Raw genomic sequence first — 19,357 nt, 5'->3', positions numbered from 1 at the left:
ATTCATGGGGCATTTTTGACTGATGCTGTAACTCAATATTTACGCGTAATGTTAGAAGCTCTAGCAATCTATCTAAAATTGAATATAGTGAAATCTCAAGCGCTGCAGTCAAATTTTTAACATCCACACACACACATTGGTACATCTAGACGTACGCGTGTGTATTTGTTGCGTACAGATACGCCTGATGTCCAAACAGTTGAAGGGCAGTGTGATTCAAATTGGGGGAAACCCTTTGGAACCGCGCCATTCTTCAACACACTTCGTCCCCTCCCGACACTCACTTTTCGCACCAGCCTAGCATCAGAATGGGGCAGAACCGGGAGATATGATGGATAGGCTCGCAAAATAAAGAACTGCTGGTTAACACCTGTGGATCACGATAGGGGGACACGGTTATTTTGACGGTGATCTGTGCTGCACCAGATGATTTAATAGATGGTGTTGGTATGGAAAGCGAGTGATTGACACATTGGGGGATAGGTAGTTCGGTGCCGGGTCCTTGTTATTCCAGCATTGAAGGAGACGACGGGCAGGAGGATTGGCTGCTCCCGCAGTAGTCGGTGGGCGGTACATTTCCAGCCTCATTAGCAGCGAATTCACGTCCCACACCTTTAACCGCTTCTTCGCTACTTTACTTTATTCTCTCTTATACTTTTCATTTTTAGCCCAAAAAAAACCCCGCTTCAACCCCTTTCGTGCGTCAGCCTCACGTCATGCTCAACAGCTCTCCGAATTGGACGTTAAAAATCTAATAGTTTGGTGGGAAGGTGGAAGGGGGTTGAATTAAAGCAGCTCGCCTGGAGCTGGAGGCAGTTAGTGGTGGGCGCTGGGTGATTGACTGAGAGGCCAGCTCACTGCGGCAGGAGTGATGCTCCGGAGCCGAGTGACTGCACGTCTCTCCCGAAGCCGGCAATAGTGGCTGCAGAAGCACAGGCAGCGGCATTGACAACATTTGGATCGTCCCCTCTGGGACTAGGTCCACAGAGAGGGAGAGAGAGCGTGAGAGAAAGAGAAACCTCTTGGACAGGGATTTACAAACTGGAGATCGCTTCCATATCGTTTGCATGCAGCGGTTGGCAGAGGGGCGAGCACAGTTAAAACAACCTGTTTACGGATTATCTCCTTCTCCTAGAATAAAAATAAAGGAATAAACCGCTGCTGGAGGTCAGGAGAGGCACGGATTTGTACCGGCTTTATTTTTTTTTAATTGGAGAAACGCATTCGATCTGGAGTGTAGGGGAAAGGCGAGGCGAGGATGAGCTCCTCGTTGCCGGGACATTGGTGCCAGGGGCTGAGGGAATCGCTGCTCTGTTTTCTGGGCATCCTGCTGGGATTTGGCAGCTTGACGCTCGGCTGCCCATCGTCCTGCAGATGCACGGCCAACAGGATCACCTGCACGGAGCCAGGCATCGTGGCGTTCCCAGCGCTGGCGTCCGCAGCCGAGATGGACAACATCACTGAGATGTGAGTACCGCAAGCGGGCGGCTGGCCGGGTTACTCCCAGAGCATGGCGGAGGAAAAATCGTTTGCAAATATCACCGCGCTATGGGTTCGTGCCATTAGGTTGCCTTTGCCATGAGCTAGAATAGAGTATCGAATCGCATGCATGTTGTCACCATCTCTGTCACCGGAAGCATCCTCCGACAGAAATATTTCATTCGTTTCTCCGCGCCGCGTCTTCTCGCTTGAAATTTGGCGCAGGCGGAGGGAATCCCCTTTAGAAATGTAGCCCGCAAACTGCATCCCGACCCACCCTCTTCCGTGGAGGACACCGTTCACATTTAGGTTAAAACCAATGATGTCTTTCCTTTAATGGATAAGGAAAATAGGGGACATTGAAGCCTCCTCTCCCGCGCCATATCTTCACTGGCGTGCTCAGTTGAGTGGGGCTTTAATTTCGCTAAATGTTTTCGGCTGGCATGAATACGACGGGCCGAATGGCCTCCCCCTGTGCTCGATATCCACTACTCTGTTAATCCGCAGGTGCAGATTTTCGGGTAAATACCGAAGTCTGCAAACGGGGAACATTCGCCCAGTAATTTTGATAGCCACTTTCTAGTTGGACTCCAATTAATTCATTGAGTTAAAATTGTCAATTATCGACTATATATCACAGCTCATTAATTCTGACCTCTAAACCAGGAACATTTAATACCAGAACAGTCAAGTGGTCCTCGGCAAGCTGCTGCTCCTGTGTGCCTTGTGGTATGATTGTTTGACCGCGGAGATCACCGGCTCATGGGTTACTGCTTTTTAAGTGGATATAGATTTTCGTATTACTTAAGACTCACTGACTTAAGATTGGACATTGCTCGCGACTTTCTGTATCTCTTTTACAGCTCGCATTTCTCCTGCAAAATCCTCTCTTTAACTGGGCCGAGGAATATTTTCACTCCCCCCGGCGCTAACTTGTTGGACTGAGACGGCAATCATTAAATTACACCTCTTTTTAGTTGTTTTTTTTTTTGCCCAGAAACATTACATTTGAAATCACGAACCAAATTGTATTTAAAGGATAGGAATTGTTCGTTCAGACAATCCAGCTGTATTTTGAGCTGTAAGATTTTGGGATTTTTAGAGTGAGCAGGTTGTTCGTTGAGTTGATAACAAGTTTCCTTTCAAAGCGAGGACATCTCTGGTTATAATATGTAAGACTGCACGATTTTTTTGGGCCAATCCGACATTATGATTTTCAAGAAAAGCATAGACGTTTTAAATATATTATTCAATCTGCACAAAATGTAACGACAATATCTCCGCAAGCAACCGATGGAAAGGGTGTGACCTGCTACAAAATGTGTTAAATGCAGGGAAGGAGAGGGAAGCTCTTTGCCCTTTGAGGACACGAACGGCCGCGGAAGAAATGGGCAATAACCAGGAGGAATGTTTCTCTATGTGGAATATTTTATCCCAGGTTTGGCCGGGCTAACTTTGAGTCAGGGTTTCTGGAGCTTCTGAGTTTGCGGAGTGTGGCTGGCAACTGTTATTCCTCCCATGTCGTTTGTCAAGGTGGGGGAGTCAGGCAGACGGACCAGGAGCTCACGGCCGCCAGTTAGCGCCAAGCCGGGAGATGCTCCAGCGCGGACTCCGAACACCCAGCTACGGGCAGAAAGGAGCTTGTGGTCTCCAAGTCTTTTCAAAGGGCAAAATACATAATTTGAAATCTACTTTAATCTTGACGTCATTCTGAGATGAAATAATGCCAGGTTGGAGATAGAAATATTTGCCGACCATCCCGCAGAAAGAGAGAAGGCGATAGCTCCTCGTAATCACTGGGTTTCAGAAATGCTAATATTGCTTTCACGTCTCCGCATTTCATTGGTGTTAACCAATTCGTATGAATAAAATAAAGTAAAACAAAATATGATCTAGAAAATAATGCAAAGAGGCGAGTTGAATCAAATTCCTTCATTGTGTCGAGGTTGTCAGCTTATTCAAAGACTACATAGAATTCAACCGCGCCCCCAAGCCACTTGGCTGAAGTTATCAAACACACTTCAACAACGAGTCACATTGGGAATAGTGGGACAAATGACCAAAATACTGGTCGAGGACTTAAGTGAGCAGGTGTCTTAAAGAATGAAAGAGACGTGGGAAAGGATATCGCGATAATAAAAGGACGAGCGGCTTAAAGCGAATGTATTGTTGAATGAGCAATCGATGCAGATCATTAAACGTTGGGGAGTCCAGAGATACCAGTTGCAGCAGAGCCTGAAGCTTTGGGGGAGATTGAATGGCTGGAAGATGGAAAATGGAAGGTCAGATGGGATGCTTTGGGAATATTTACAAAGAGGAAAAGCCTGGATCAAGTCTTCAATAGCAGGTTGGGGATGTCATAGAGAGGGATTCTGAACCTTTTGGTTCAGTTCATATCTTAACGTTACGGACAAACATTAATGCAAACACTGATAACAATGACGAACACTTTAAAGTTTGAGATGACATTAGAAAGGATTGCATTCCTATTTATATTTTGCAAATAATATTACTGCTCAATATGGAGGAAGTGTAAAAGCTGATGTCACTAATTAAAAATTATTCATCTTTCTTTTAAATGAATGTGAAAAAGTAAGGGGGAAATTGGAGAGGTGCCCTGACCCAAGGAGTTTATTCCCTCTATTGATTAGCTTTCATATATCCTCCCATTTAACAGAGGAAAGTTTAGCATTATCTGATCCCAATGGGTAATTAAAAGGATTCCAGAATATTTATTCATGCTGAGACCCTTATTATTCAATCTTGCTTGACATTGGACAGAATTTCCCTTCCCATTCCTATCAACATACTAATCAGCATGGAGTGGAGTATTTTCTCAGTTATTTATAAATATCTATACAATTTCCAGTTCTGTTGTAACCAAGCATTTAGTTGATTACTGAAGGAGCAGAATAAATATTCAAATGGAAATGCAGATTTAAGGCCCCAAGTTTTTATCAAGGTGTGAATGAAAAAATTGTTTAGATTGTATATGACGTGATGACACAAATCATGTCTTAAATCAGTGGTTTTCAAAATTTTTTCTTCCACTCATATTCCACCTGTGATTAGTAAGGGAATAATTAAGGTGGTATGTGAGTGGGGAAAAAAGGTTGAGAACTACTGTTCTGTTACCTAATTGTGACTGAAATATTCTGCTTGAGAAAAATTGTCATTGGCCCATTTCCTTTGGAGTTGTATGAAACCATGCACATAATGAGTCAATTAGGTACGATTAAAAGAGTAGTTTTCAATCACTTTTCCCACTCATATACCACCTTAAGTAATCCCTTACTAATCACAGAGCACCTATGGCATAAAGATTACGTAAAGTGATATGTGAGTGGAAAGAAAGTTTGAAAAGCACTGTTTTAAGTGAATCATTGCCACATGATATTGGCATGGAGAGATTTTTGAAAAACATTGCTTATTTGCAAACAAATTACTTTTCAAGGTGGCTCAATTATTTTTTCAAATGTCCTTCTGAAAGCACTGAAAATTGCATTATGTGCAAGATTCTATGGGATCCCCAATAAACAGCATTGCTAAAAAAATTACCTCGACCCAAGTCTAAATTAAGAACAAATTTGACCCAATAAAATATTTATTGTACAGAATGATTAGGACTGTCTTTAGACCTTTGTGGCTAAGAAGGCTACGAAGATTGCGCAAAACAAACCAAATAGAAGTCAGTCCTCTACTGGGTTATGATATAATGTATAAAAAATAGTACATAGTTTTGAAATTAATATCTTGCTCTACTTAGTGTTGTTATAATTAGTATTTGGTAGATGTAAATAGTGCATTGATTGATTGTGTCACAACGTGGACCTGGATATTTTACTAAAATTTCAAATTAATCAATACTGTATGTGGAGTCCATGGTGAACATCTCTTCGATGAAAAGCAGAACTTTTTTAGAAAAATTTGGCAGTTAGCCAGCGGCTGCAAATGGATTGCTATTATTTGAAAGATGGATGATAAATATAATGATCTTCGTTTTGGAACTACCGATTAAAATGGTTATATAATTTCATTGTATATGCATTCTGTGACCATAACTGAGTACAAAATAATTATCTCTCATTTTGAATCTGGCTTCTGGTACATACTAGGGTTTTAATTTCTTCTGAATAAGTTTAACTCTCAACATTTTTTTAAAAGTACATCATCTTCTGCTGCAATGGATGAGTAAAAATTGTCAATCAAATCAGTAGTCCTAAAATGCATCAAACCTGTCAAATTCTTACAAATGGAGTTGCATTAAACAATTAACCAAAAATATGCACTTTCTGAAAGGAAACTTCTTGTGGACCTGAGTTTTGTGAAAATCCATTGTTTACATGATCTCGTTTATCCTTTTTGGAATTTTAGTGAATGGTTTAAAAAGACAAAAATTCTGTCAGCATTTTGTGTGCTTGGGCATCTGAGGTTAAATTATTGAAAACGTCATGGATGATGTTTTCTGGTTTAGGTTTCCTCAAGTCTCTCTCTGTCTGTTTCTGTCTCTGTCTCTCTCTCTCTCTTGCTGTGAGTTTATTTAGCCTCCTCAAACTCAAACTGACTGCAAAAAGACTTGAAGAGGTGGAAGACTGAGTTCTTGTGAGAAGAGCCTGGGAGAGATAATTGCAAAACTACACTCAGTAAAGAGGTCAAATGAACAAATGCAGTTATGATTTTCTGATAAATGGCATCTCAGAAAATGTTAGAAAACAGAAACCAAGTGTAGTGAAAAGAAAAGGTCAGAGACATATTTCTGTGATATGCAGATTACAGAGTGTAAAAGAAAGCTTTAAGGTAAAAACTAGAACAAGCTTTAATGACCAAAAATTATCTGAAGCAAGCACTTAAGAGACTCCTTTGAAGATAGATCTTTATTAATAGTTGATTCCAATTTGATGACTACCTTAACTTATCAGGTATAAATTTACAGAAGGTGCAGCAATTGTTGTGAACCTCCCTCATGCCCCAGTACATTGAGAAGTATAATCCTTTGCTGGAGAGAAAAAAAGATGGGTGAGGTTTTGAGAAAAGAGTTGGAAAGAAAGTGATTCACTGAGAAGATAGATCCATTTGGATAGATTCAGATGGGTAAAAAGTAATTAGGATAACACATATGTGAGATTACAAAGCATTTATTTGAGTAATATGAGCACCCAGATGAGATACAAACATTAAAAAAGGCAAAAAGGTAGAAAGGAGATTAATGGAGATTATTGTTAGAATTATAAATTTATAGTTCTTCGCATACTTTCTCAATTTTAGCTTGGTAGAAATGGATATATTTATAAAATATGGTTCATAAATAGTATGTCCCTAAGCTGCTCTAATTTAAACTTAGCACAATAAAATAATTTTCATACACTTCTGCTATTATAGTTTTAATTAGTAGCAATGGTCCCTGGTGCTGAAAATACCCTATTAAGATAATCTCTACTTAGATTTCTTAGACAGGTAAATAGAAGGGTTTCTTAAGTAATCATTGTTCCTGACTGATGATATTTCCTAAATCATGCCAATAAGTTGTTTAAACCTAAAAAGAGATTTATTAAACTTGTTATATTCTGATTTGAAACATGAGGACGGAAGTCCTCCTTTAAAATAGCTCATGTTCTAGTAAAATTACTGTGTTGCTAATTGCAGGATATTTTATAATTCATTTAAGGCTATTCAAAGATTGACTACTCTAATAGATAATTTTATTAACATTGTTCCTGTCCACCACTGCTGAAAGTATAATGGCAGGGAGGATCATAATGACTTTAGCAAGTTATCATTTTAAGATAAATAAAAGGAAACCACACATTTGCTTCAATTGACTGACTATGGAAGAGTATACACTGTTCTTCCTGTGGTGAGATCCCTTTACAAGGGTTCAGAAAGATTAACTTTGTAGCGTGTTGCGAGCGAGTACAGAGAAGAGACTGAGACAACAGGCTGTGAGCTCAGGTATCACAACTGACTTTATTTGAATCTCATGCTTCAGCCTTTAAGCCTTGCTTCGTTCTGCTCCTGATGACACAAGCACGTACACGAATGGCCTGGACCAGAAGAGACAGTACCGTGACACCATGCTTGCTGTGGCTGCCCCACTGACCGCGCATGATAAGTAGGGCCGTTTTGCCGCTCCAAGAATGTGCATCGCCGCACAACCCCCGTCCCCCATGCGTCTGGGAGAGGCGTGCTGTTTTAGCGGCCCACCTCTACCTGCTGTTGGGGGAGATTGTACTGGCTGGGTCATGTCCATATGCGTTGGCTTTAAACGGTCCAGCGTGAATACCTCCTCCCTGTCCTCAATGTCGAGAGTGAAAGTTGATGTGTTTCTCTGTAGCACCCTGTATGGACCCTCGTATGGTCATTGAAGGAGAGCTCTGTGTGCACCCCTGCGCACAAACACAAACTCACAGGAGGACCAGTCCAGGGGGTAGTTGCAGGGTGGTTGGCCAGGTTGCGATGGCGGGGACTAATGATGGAGCCTATTTTGTCATGCAGCTGCTAAAGGATGATGGCAGTGTTGGGGTCATGAAGATGAGGCTGTTGTAGAAATTCACCATGATTGGTTGCTGGGGGAGAAATTGACCAGGCACTGCGATGGTCTCTCCATAGACTAGTTCAGCTGAAGAGATACCAAGGTCATCCTTGGGCGCTGTGTGAATGCCTAGGAGAACCCAGGGCAGTTCATCCACCCAGTTAAGCTTGTCAAGGCATGGGATTGGTGTTGATTTGAGATGGCAGTGGAAATGCTCAACTAGTCCATTGGCTTTAGGGTGGTAAGCTGTGGTACTGTGCAGCTGTGTGCCCAGGAGTATGGAGAGTTGTGTCTGCAGGGCGAAGGTGAATTGTGCTCCCTGGTTGGTTTTAACCTCTGCTGGGACACCGAAGCAGGAGATCCAGATGGTGAGGAAAGTCCTGGCGCATGTTTCTGTGGAGGCGTCTGGGGTGAGTATGGCCTCTGGTCAGCGAGCGAATCTGTCCATTACTGTGAGTAGGTAGCGGGTTCCACAGGAGACAGGCAGGGGCCCAACTATGTCCAGATGGATATGTTGGAACCTTCAGGATGGGCCCTTGAAGTGTTGGAGTTTGTGCTTGGTGTGTCGCTGGACCATGGACATCTGGCAGTCTGTGCAATTCCTCGTCCATGCCAAACAAATTTTGTGGATACTATCAGCATTATCTTGTGGATAGAGGGGGGCAATAAACTATGGATTAAGTCAAAAACTGTTCTCCTCCACTGGGTGGGGATGAAGAAGCAGGGCTGACCAATGGAAACGTCGCAGAGGAGCGTGGTGCCATCGGCGTCAAGCAGGGGGGTCTTGGAGCTGCAACCCCATGATTGCTATTCTGAAACTGAGTGTTTCGGGGTCATCCCATTGGGCCAGAGCCAAATCATGGTAGTCAATGCCCTGCGATATGGCATTGACTGCAGGCCTGGAAAGTGCATCAGCAACCAAGTTGTCCTTTCCTGACAGGTGTCGGATTGCAGTGGTGAACTTAGAGATGTAGGATAAGGTCTCTGTTGTCGGGTAGACCTTGGGTTGGAGGACTTTGCAAAGGCAAAAGTAATCAGGTTGTGGTCATTGTAGACGGTGAATTGGTGCCCTTCCAGGAAATAACAGAAGTGGCAGACAGTCATATGAAGGGCTGCATGGAGTAGTTCCTTATTGAATGTGCTGTACTTCAGCATGGGTGGCTGCAGGTGTCGACTGAAGAAGGCGAGGGGTTGCCACAAGTCCTCAACGTACTATTCCAGGACCACGCCCAAGGCCATGTTGGACGCATCAATGGTGAGGGCCATCGGTATATCCATCCGTGGGTGTACCAGCATCATAGTGTGGGCCAGAGCCTCTTTACTTTGTTTGAATGCACTGTGTGCCTCCTCTGTCCATTGAAGATCCTGGATGAGCCTGACATTAATGTGAAGATGAGCCTTTTGTAGAAATTCACCATGCCCATGAATTCCTAAAGGATCTTCAGTCCTATTGGTTGGGCAAACTGCCGGATGGCCTCGACTTTGGTAGAGGGGTGGTGCTAGCTGGGGTGATCTTGTGGCCCAGAAATTTCCACGTGGCTGATCTGACACTTCTCTGGATTAATGGTGAGGCTGAACTGTGTAAGTTGAGTAAACAGCTGATAGAGGTACTTCATGTGTTCTGCAGGGAAATTACTGGCTACCATGATGTCATCGAGATAGATGAAAAGGAAAGGCAACTCCCTCCTGACCATGTCCATGAGCCGCTGAAAGGTCTGAGTCATTTTTTTTAAACCAAATTGCATGTGTAGGAACTCGAAGAGGCCAAATGGGGTGACGATAGCAGTCTTTTGGACGTCGTTTGGGTGTACGGAGATCTGGTAGTATCCCCGGATTAAGTCAACCTTGGAGAACAGCTTTGCACTGTGAAGATTTGCTGCAAAATCCTGGATGTGGGCAATTGGGTAGCGGTCCAGTGTCTTTACATCACTGAGATGTCTATAATTGCTTCAGGGCCTCCAGCTGCCATTGAACACAGGCACCAAGTGGAGGGGTGAGGCCCATGGACTATTAGAATGATGGTCGATGCCCAGCTCCTCCATGCACCTAAACTCTTCCTTGGCAAGGTTGAGTTTGTCTGGGGCCAAGCGGTGGGCATGTGAATGCAATGATGGACCAGTGGTAGAAATATGGTGTTGGATGCCTTGTTTGGGCATGGCTGCCGTGAATTGTGGGCATAGAATGAAGGGAAAGTCTGCGAGGAGCTGGCTGTACTGGCTGTATTTGGTTTCCACAGAAGCGAGCTGGGTGGATGGTTTGTTTGATCTGCCGAGGGGCACCGTGCGGAAAGTCTGAGCGTGAACCAGTCGCTTGCCCTGGAGATCTACAAGTAGGGAGTGGGCCCGAAGAAATCTGCACTGAGCAGGGGTTTGTCCACCGAAGTGAAGGTGAAAGACTACTGGAACGTGCTGTCGCTGAAACATACAGGAATCCGTCTTTTTCTGAAGATTCGGATGATGGTGATATTGGCAGCCTGAAGGGAAGGACCATGAGGTCTCATGCATGTCTCGAGAGTGCAAATCTCTGTCCCTTTGTCCACCAGGAACTTGTGGCCTGAAATAATGTGCCAGAGTGGAGAAGGTTATTTGGTTGGCCAGTCACCGCAACCACTAATGGCGGCTGGCCACATTGTCTCTTGGGGACGAACTTGGCTGGCGGCATTTGTGGGCAGACGCCCTCCAATGTTGGTGATAGAAACACCATTTGGGATCAGGCCTTTCTCTGTCCTTTGGAGGGATGGAGCCTGCTCATGTGGTGGACTAGACTTGGGCGTTGACCTCAGTGATGGCCGCAAAACACGGTTGACAGTGTGTACCTTCGTGTTTCGAAAGGTAGAGAACATTTGCCCCTCTGCAACTTTCCTTGGCGTCAGCCAAGAGGAGCCTGATGCCCTCGGGCGTCTGCTCGAGGAATGCCTGCTTGAACATGAGGCAGTACTTGTGCCCTTGCGCATCTCGTCCACGAGGCAGAGGGGGTCCTATCGCTTAGGTCATCCAAGTCCAGGAGCCTGGCTGCTCGTTCACGCTGTGAGAGGCCATACATGGTAATGAGAAAGATTTTCAGAGCCATGTATTTACCTTCCTTTGGCAGCGCCTGAATGAGATTATCGACTTGTGAGGCAGCTTCCTGATCGAGCGAGCTGACCATGTAGAAGTATCTCATTGAATTGGAGGTTACCTATTTGATCTGGAACTGGGCCTCCACTTGGCTGAACCAAGTGTATGGCCTGTTCATCCTGAAAGTCAGCAGCTTCAATGCAACGACACCTACAGCTGCTTGTTCTACTGTTTTGAGTCTTCAGGATATGGAGACTCGTCGGGGTCACCAATGTAGCGTGTTGTGATTGAGCGCAGTGAAGAGACTGAGACAACAAGCTGTGAGCTCTGGTATCACAACTGACTTTATTTGAATGTCACACTGCAGCTTTAAGCCTTGCCTCGTTCCACCACTGACATCCCGACTCATGTGTCCCGATGACGCAAGAGCACGTGCTACCTTCCAGCCTAGACCAGAAGAGACGGTCCCATGACACCATCCTTGCCGTGGCTGCCTCGTCGACCTTGTATGACAAGTGGAGGGTTGGTTTGCCACGACAAGAATGTGCGTCGCCACAACTCAACCTAAGTAAGTGAGAGAACTAGGAAAATTTGCTTTAATACCACTTTGGGGATGCTAAATGGAAGTAAAGTATCAGGTCACCTTATGAGATGGAATAGAAGGAGTGGAAGTTTAGAGTTTGGTTTGCTTCAGGATTTTGGTCAACTGTGAATGTAAAGAACAGGTAGGGTTGTGAGGAGAGAACACAAAAGGCATGAGATTGAAAAAGGTGGGAAATTTTCATGAATAAATGCAAACTTAAATTAAATCTAATTCATATATTGGCTCAGAAATTCCAACAGTGGAACTCATTGCCTCTAATAAACTGCTGCCTCACTGCTAAACCCCTGGAGTAGCTCCATCAGCATGAACTTTCTTAGAAAAACTAGTTCTGATCTGATTATAATCTGGAGTATAATGTTGGAAAACATGAGTTCAGCCACTTTGAAGGAAGGATATAGACAAGCTACATTAAAATTTGAAATAGGAAGGAAGTACGACACTATGTACTTCCATTTATAGCCAATCTTGGGCCATCCAGTATCTTGCTAATCTAAACTTCCACCAGATGGAGGGATCTGCACAAGGCCAATCTAGAGAAACATTTGAACAGTCAAGGAAGTATATCAAAGCTGTCAAGGGAGTTGAATGTTTGTGAATATCAAACATTGAGGAGCATTCAAGGTTTGTCGAAGAAACGATTAAAATTTTAAAGATGAAGGTATCCTAAAATATAAAGGAACTTAACTCACTTAAGCAACATTGACCTGTCACCCTCCCTCTCTCCAGCCATTTCTATCCATTGAATTTAACGGAGTAACTAAACCTGCTGCAGATCTAACAAGGCACAGGTACAGCAGGAATATTTCCCAGCATCACTGTGGAAGTTAATGTAAATGGTAGTATTTTCTTGTGGCTGTTTTGCAGAAAGAGCCTGGTGAACAGTTCTTCACTGAATCATCAAGAGACGTGAACTTTTTTGGCTGGAAATAATTATAGTTTGTTATTTCTCGTAAATAATCTCATACTGCCAATTATTAAATCAGTTGCACTGAACAGTACACATCATAGAATTATGAAATAGAAGATTTATTTCAGGATTTTATTAGTTCCCAACTATACTCTTATTTTAATTTCCATTGTGTGATTTTTAATGCTATTGTTAAAAGTTGATATTAAATTTCTTTGCACATTTTTGCCTTTTCTCTTTGTTGCTTTATTATTCTTTTCTTCTCTCATCTCACATAATTGCAATATCAACTGTCTAGTGTAAGAGCTCTTTGTTGTAAAAGGACAAGCACCAGAACAAATAGTTAAAAGAACAATTCAAGTAAATAGTTACTATTTATATCTTTGAGTAATTTACAGAATTAGGTGTTGGGATGTAATTTTAGTGCCAGTTGTTGTCAAGGTGAGACTGGAAAATACTCAAAGCATGTAGTCATACTCTTAGAAATTGTTGTATTAGATTTCACACATAATTTCCTGCAGACTGGACTGTGATAGAAGTTAAAGTGGAGTCAGGATAAAGTTCACTACATGAGTCTGAAATGTCAGTTTGATGGTTTTGTTGCTTCTTTGAGCACACCTTCCTGTAAGGAAGAAACTAGTTAAACCATTTCATAGAATTCAAAGAATTTGTAACATGCAAGAGGTCCATGTAACAGTTCATATAGGTTCAGTTAAAGCAGAATCAACAGTAAAATATAAGATTAAGAATAATTATTTATTATACAGACATGATTAAAATTCATGGACTAAAGAACTTCTAATATGCGTGCTAGCTCGCTTACTACATACCATATTCAGATATCTCAGAATGTGAGGGATGAGACTTGTGAAAAAGGCACTTTCAAACATGAAATCATGATTCTGAGTAAAATAAATCCATAAGAATAGTCAATGAATTCCTCAGCGTTTATATTCATTGTAGAATTTTTGCACATTGACGATAAAATGCAATGCAATAACGTTTACAATCAAGGTAAGACTGGTTTAGTTAATTGAAGAGATGCAGTGTCATTGATTGTCAGTCAGTTGGAAATTCTTATGTTTTATAATTTTAGATATGTAAAAATAATTGAGAAATAGGTTGACAAAATGTGGATAACTTTTGGAAGACATCACAAGAAATATCCACAACTTTTTTTTTCTGTTAATATTATGCAGTTTGACCTAATTTTACTGCGTATCAAAATAGTTGATGATTTGTGTGACAGTTATAAATACCATATGATTGCAATCTAATTATTTTGAGCAGTTATTTTCAAATAAAAGTACACGTGAAAATCAAAACTACGATATCTTGATTGTTAGTTGATAACATACATTGATGTGAGCAAGTTTGCTAACAATGTGAAATGTTTTTAAAGTGTGACTTTCATTTAGTTTTTGTTCAATCTTTATTTTTACCTCCACCTTCATTTATTTCTGGTTACGGGTCTTGGGATGCTTTTCTATATGAAATGTGCCTAACTGCAAGTTATTATTGATAGATATGTTGTGCTATTGTCACTGAATTACCTCACAATAGTTTTCTAATTTGAAAGTTATTGTAATTGTAGGTGAAGAATAGGCTGATTGATTTTTCACTTTTCAGTTCAGAGGAACTGAAGCCAGTTATACAGTCTCCACTCGTCTGATGGCTGACGTCTTATAACTCAACGTAGCCTGGATTAAACTAAAAGCCTCTCAGTTTAGATGTTAAATGGCAAAGAAGCAATGCCTGTGCTTACTCAATGAACCTAAACACACACTGAGTTATTTCTGAATGTTATTGCATTTTCTACAGAGCTACCTATGAACTTCATTTTAAAAATAAATTGGATTGAGCATTCCTAGCATCTTATTGAGCTTATCTATAAATTGAACTGAAGATTTACTTGGAAACTTAGCTAAAATTTGGGGACTCAGGGCTTGAATATTTAGTCAAATTGCCTTATACCTTTTGATTGTTGGAATATTTTTTTGTAAGAGTATTTCTATTTTATGATGAAAGATAACAATCAAAACTAATAACTGGTTCTTGTTAACCAAATATCTGACCGAAAGCACAGCATGCACTAATCAGAAAGCAATAGAAATACAATCATCCATTTGTACAGAGGACTGAGAAATTGCTGTATAGATCTAGATATACTAATAAATAAATTGATGGATATACCATGATCTCTGTAACCTATCCTGTGATGAGGTTAAAAGTAGCTCTAAATTAACCTTGATTAAGGAAATTGAGATGTCACCAGTAGAAAACACAATCTTTGATTGCTGAGATAATGCAATGAAGAAATTGTAATCTAAAATGGAATCAAGGGGCTTAAGATGCAAATTATGTATAAACTTTTGCATTGTCATAAAGTAACAATTATTATGAGGAGCTAAAAAGTGAGCTTCTGGAGGTACTCAATGGGTCAGGCAGCATCCATGGGTAGAAAAGATCAGTCAATATTTTGGGTTGTCACCCTTTATTGAGAATAAAGTGAAAATAGGTGATGGGGAAAAGAAGCTGGGGAGGGGCCAAGAGGTGATGATAGGGTATTGGGCAGAAGATGGGAGACATGGTGAGAGGTAGAGGGAAAGATCACGGAAAAGAGGGGGGAGGATTCAATAAGAGAAAAGTATGTATGGGAATAGGTAAAGAAGAGATGGAAACATTGGGACCAGATGTAATCATTACGAGGGCCTGACTGATCAGATAGAAGCTGTGTAAAATGCTGGAGAAATGCTGGATTGCTTCACCTCAAGGAATGCACAACCACTTGGGGTGGTTGGATTAAAGTTGATTAAAGCAATGTTCAGGGAGCATGGCAGATTTACTTTTGATGCAAAAGTACTACACCATTGTTAGTGTGATACTGGACTAAAAGGAAAAATATTAGCAATGTAATAAGTATAGTAAAACAATTCAAACTTGCGTGATAAGAAGGATGAAAGATGGTAATTTAAAAGCTTTACCTAAGTTATTAAAATACTAGCGACATTGTTCTGAACAGTCACTAAAATGTCTCCGGTTGGTAAGGGCTGGATTTGGACAACCTGAGTCTCCTTTTCACCTAGCCACCTACCATCTACAAATTTTTTCCCCAAAAATGTACTTCATTCACAATAAATTATTTACAAAACAAGAAAACCATTCAAGAATTTTTACATTCATAGTGTCAGTCATAACAGACATTCTCAACATTTTACATTGTTCTCTCAATACACCGTTATCATCATTATGGCACCTTGTCATTTCTACACACTGTCATTAAACATGCGTTGTCTAGAAAAAAAATTACAAACGAGATCCAAGTCTTTTTACACTCAAATCTATACATTCTCATCAATGTACATTGTTACATTTGCTCTCTCAGTATCTTGTTACCATCACTGAGGCATCTTGTTTTTTCTCTCCACTCTGTTGGTTGAGGGGCTTCCCCTCACTCTTAGCTCCTTGGTGCCTGGTAATGGGAGGACTCTAGATGTAGTCCTTCCCCATAGCACCCTCTCAATGGCTGCACCAAGCCTCAGTTCATTCCTGAATCCCTCAGACAACAGCATTCCTGGACCGACATCTCAATGTGGTGAAAGACCAACAGGTTTCAGGAAAACCAAAGAGCATTTTTCACTGAGTTGATGGCCTTCCAGCAGTTCTAGATGTCAGACTCAGAGTGTGCCCCTGGGAACACCCCATAGATTAGGGAGTCCTCTGTCATATTACCGCTAGGGTTGAGCTGTGACAAAACCCCCCTACATCCTTCTCCACGTGCTCTTTGCGAATCTGCATTTGGCAAAGAGATGGGGGACAGTCTCCACTCCACTCCCACGGACAGTGAGCATGGAGGGTGATGTTATGGTTGTACAAAAAGGATCTCACTGGGAGAGCTCCTCTCATCGTCAGTTAGGCTAAGTCCTGGTGCTTATTTGTGAGCCCTGATGATGAAGCATTCCACCAGATGACCTGGGAGGTCTGCTCAGGAAATCATCCCATTGGATCTATCTAGTCCTCATTTCTCAGTTTCTGCAGGGCGTTTCTGTGCTGACCACCGCCTGATGGGCTTGTAGTCGAAGGTGTTCTGGAAAGCTTTACCATGAAGGATAAGTGGTGTGACAAAGTCCAGCTAACTGGGACATTGTGTGGCACCAGGGCCAGGTCTATCCTTTGCAACACCCATCCTCAATACTATATTCCACTAAGTGTCTACATTGTAGAGTAAATGACCCCTAATCATGTTGGGACCACATTAGTGTCAGAGGATGTGGCAGAGAAGTCCAATCTTCATTAAATATTTTTAATTTAGAGGTAATTTCCAACAGATACTTTCAGCATATGTTAAAATTCCATTGCTGCATAAGGCAATGTTTGAATTGTATTTTGTTAGTTTGCAATGAAGTCAACTGAATCTGTAGTCTGCACTTGCATTTTATGAAAATCTTTGGGATTATACAAACATTAGGAAAATTATCCAATTATAATCAGTTACAGCAGGCATCTGCCTAATGCATTAACCAATGACTATATTGACATTTATCATAATATGTTTGTGTTTAACTATGCTTCAATGGTTAGGTTTCAATATTAATTTCAATTCATGCTTTTTAACAATTATTGAAAAAAATCAGATTCTTCATAAAGATGGAAATTTGACAAAATAAAATCCATTTGGTAATCTCCAAAACATAACCACCATTAAATTATCTGGCCCAATAATAATTTATAATGTTCAGAGAAGGAAGAAAGACCCCCGAATTATCTTTGTTCAAAACGGATTCTGATCCTTGTAACTTCAAAATTGCATAAGTCGGGGTCTATTTGTACTTATCCCTGTCACACAATCAGTAAGTCATAAATATTATCAGTAAACTATATAACAAGATGCATATCCTATAGTTTACCCATTGTGCACCAAGGAAAGTTTGCAGTTCCCAGGAATTCCCTCAGAACTTCTGAAGTCAACCCAGAATTCTGCACGTTGACCACCAGTATTAGAGTGACTGATTAAAGAACTCTGAAAACTTCTGGCATGGTCATTTAGTGAAAGTATTAATTTAGCATAGCTTTTCCAGTTATGAATGTTATTACAGATCTCTCTCTTTGGCTTGGCTTCGTGGACGAAGATTTATGGAGGGGTAATGTCCACGTCAGATGCAGGCTCGTTTGTGGCTGACAAGGCCGATGCGGGACATGCAGACACGGTTACAGCGGTTGCAAGGGAAAATTGGTTGGTTGGGGTTGTTTATCAGCCTGAAGTAGCCAAATGTGAAATAGTAGTTTACCCCATCGCCAACAATTCCCACTTTAATGTTTTTTTTTTAAATATCCACAAGTTATTCTGAAGTTATATTTTGAGATTTCCCTCTGACTCTTGATTTGAACAATGATGCCAGATTCATGTAACACTTGCTGGTTATCTTCATGGCATTTCTCACAGTCACTTGAGAGTAATAAATCTCACTATCATCCATCTATCATTGTCTTTTGTTGTCTCTTATATTACAGGCATAGGGTGGGGGGGGGGGGCATAAATTTTTTTCGTAAAACTTAAATTTTCATCCAGATGTATTCAGATCACATGATATATTTTCAAAACAAAGAGTGTTCTTTCACAGCTGATCAGTTTCAACACTTGACTAATAAAAATCAATTAGCTGCAGGGACTAGTTAAAAAATACCAATCCCTCAATTTTTTTTTTGTTTTTGAGTTTTGTTCAATGAGACCCTTTTACTTTACAATTTGTGGAAGCTACAAAAGCTTGAATTTTTCAGATTAATAATCAAAACATTCTCAACGTTCACTATGATAATAACTTTCAAAATTGGTAGTGGTGTCAGAATATTTGACGGTTGAAAATTAGCAATTCGCCATGAAGAAGAAAACTGCAATCTGGTGTTCAGTGAGCGAGTGGGAATTTAGGATTGTTGCCAAATACTATACGTACATTACTAGCCAGAAAATTTTATGCTCGGTCTTAAGTGGCAACAATATACATCATCCCTTTGATTTTAAAGAAATAAAACAGCTGGGAAAGGCTCATATTCATTTAAACATTTATATGATTATTAGTTTAAAACCGCTCTTTTAAATCCTGTCATAATTTTTGGCAACATTTCCATTGACTTATTAGTTAGGAGTTTGAGATAATTTGAGGATTTAAATATTTAGGTTTTATCTTTTTCAAGGTCTTGAATACTTCCCAATGACTCAGAAAGGTTCAGGTACATCAGATACTTGCAGAAGAATTGTCAGTTATATCAAGGTCTGAGGATATTTTATTTGGTGTGGCTTGTTTTGGAAGACCTATTGTCATTTTTACACTTCAGAAGGCCTAACATGAGAACTTAGCCAGAATATCTTGCTTGGGAGATCATAAAACACAAGGTGGCATTTTTGCAGAAGTCAACAGTCTGAATGTAATATCCATGTCAATGTTTAGGTCTCCAAATTCAAATGTAACTCCTGAATATCCAATAACAAAATTGCATGCATTTTAACAAGCTGCATGCATTTTAACAAGCTGCTTCTTGCAAAATTAACTTTAGGCTTGTTAAAGTATTTAAGCAGAGTCCTAAACAGGTAGGAGAAGTCTCACAGATTATTTTCAGTGTTTATTTGCTCTCTAATATCTGGCAGATTAAACCAGTAGTGTAAAGAGCAATGCATAGTCAATACATCAACAATTTCCGATCCGTGCTTTACAATTGGGAGGACTCTTTTGTTATCACAAGTACAGTGTGGAGGCTGCATGAAGCAAATTGTTTGGCCTCTGCCT

At 41.0% G+C, this 19,357-nt stretch overlaps 1 protein-coding gene across 1 annotated transcript in view; it reads left to right on the top strand.

Annotated features, from left to right (window-relative positions):
- The first annotated feature begins 606 nt into the window (after nt 1–606).
- The window catches only part of ntrk2a (neurotrophic tyrosine kinase, receptor, type 2a), a 298,501-nt gene continuing 279,750 nt past the window's right edge, over nt 607–19,357 (top strand). Inside the window, exon 1 of the mRNA XM_069929911.1 lies at nt 607–1,467. Within this exon, the coding sequence (XP_069786012.1) occupies nt 1,259–1,467 (209 nt within the window). The 5' untranslated portion in view covers nt 607–1,258. The remainder of the gene's footprint in view (nt 1,468–19,357) is intronic.

The sequence above is a fragment of the Narcine bancroftii genome, chromosome 1 (genome assembly GCF_036971445.1).
Source record: "Narcine bancroftii isolate sNarBan1 chromosome 1, sNarBan1.hap1, whole genome shotgun sequence".
Taxonomy (NCBI): Eukaryota; Metazoa; Chordata; class Chondrichthyes; order Torpediniformes; family Narcinidae; genus Narcine; species Narcine bancroftii.
Note: the sequence above shows the minus strand (reverse complement) of the source record. Positions and strands in the feature narration are given on the sequence as shown.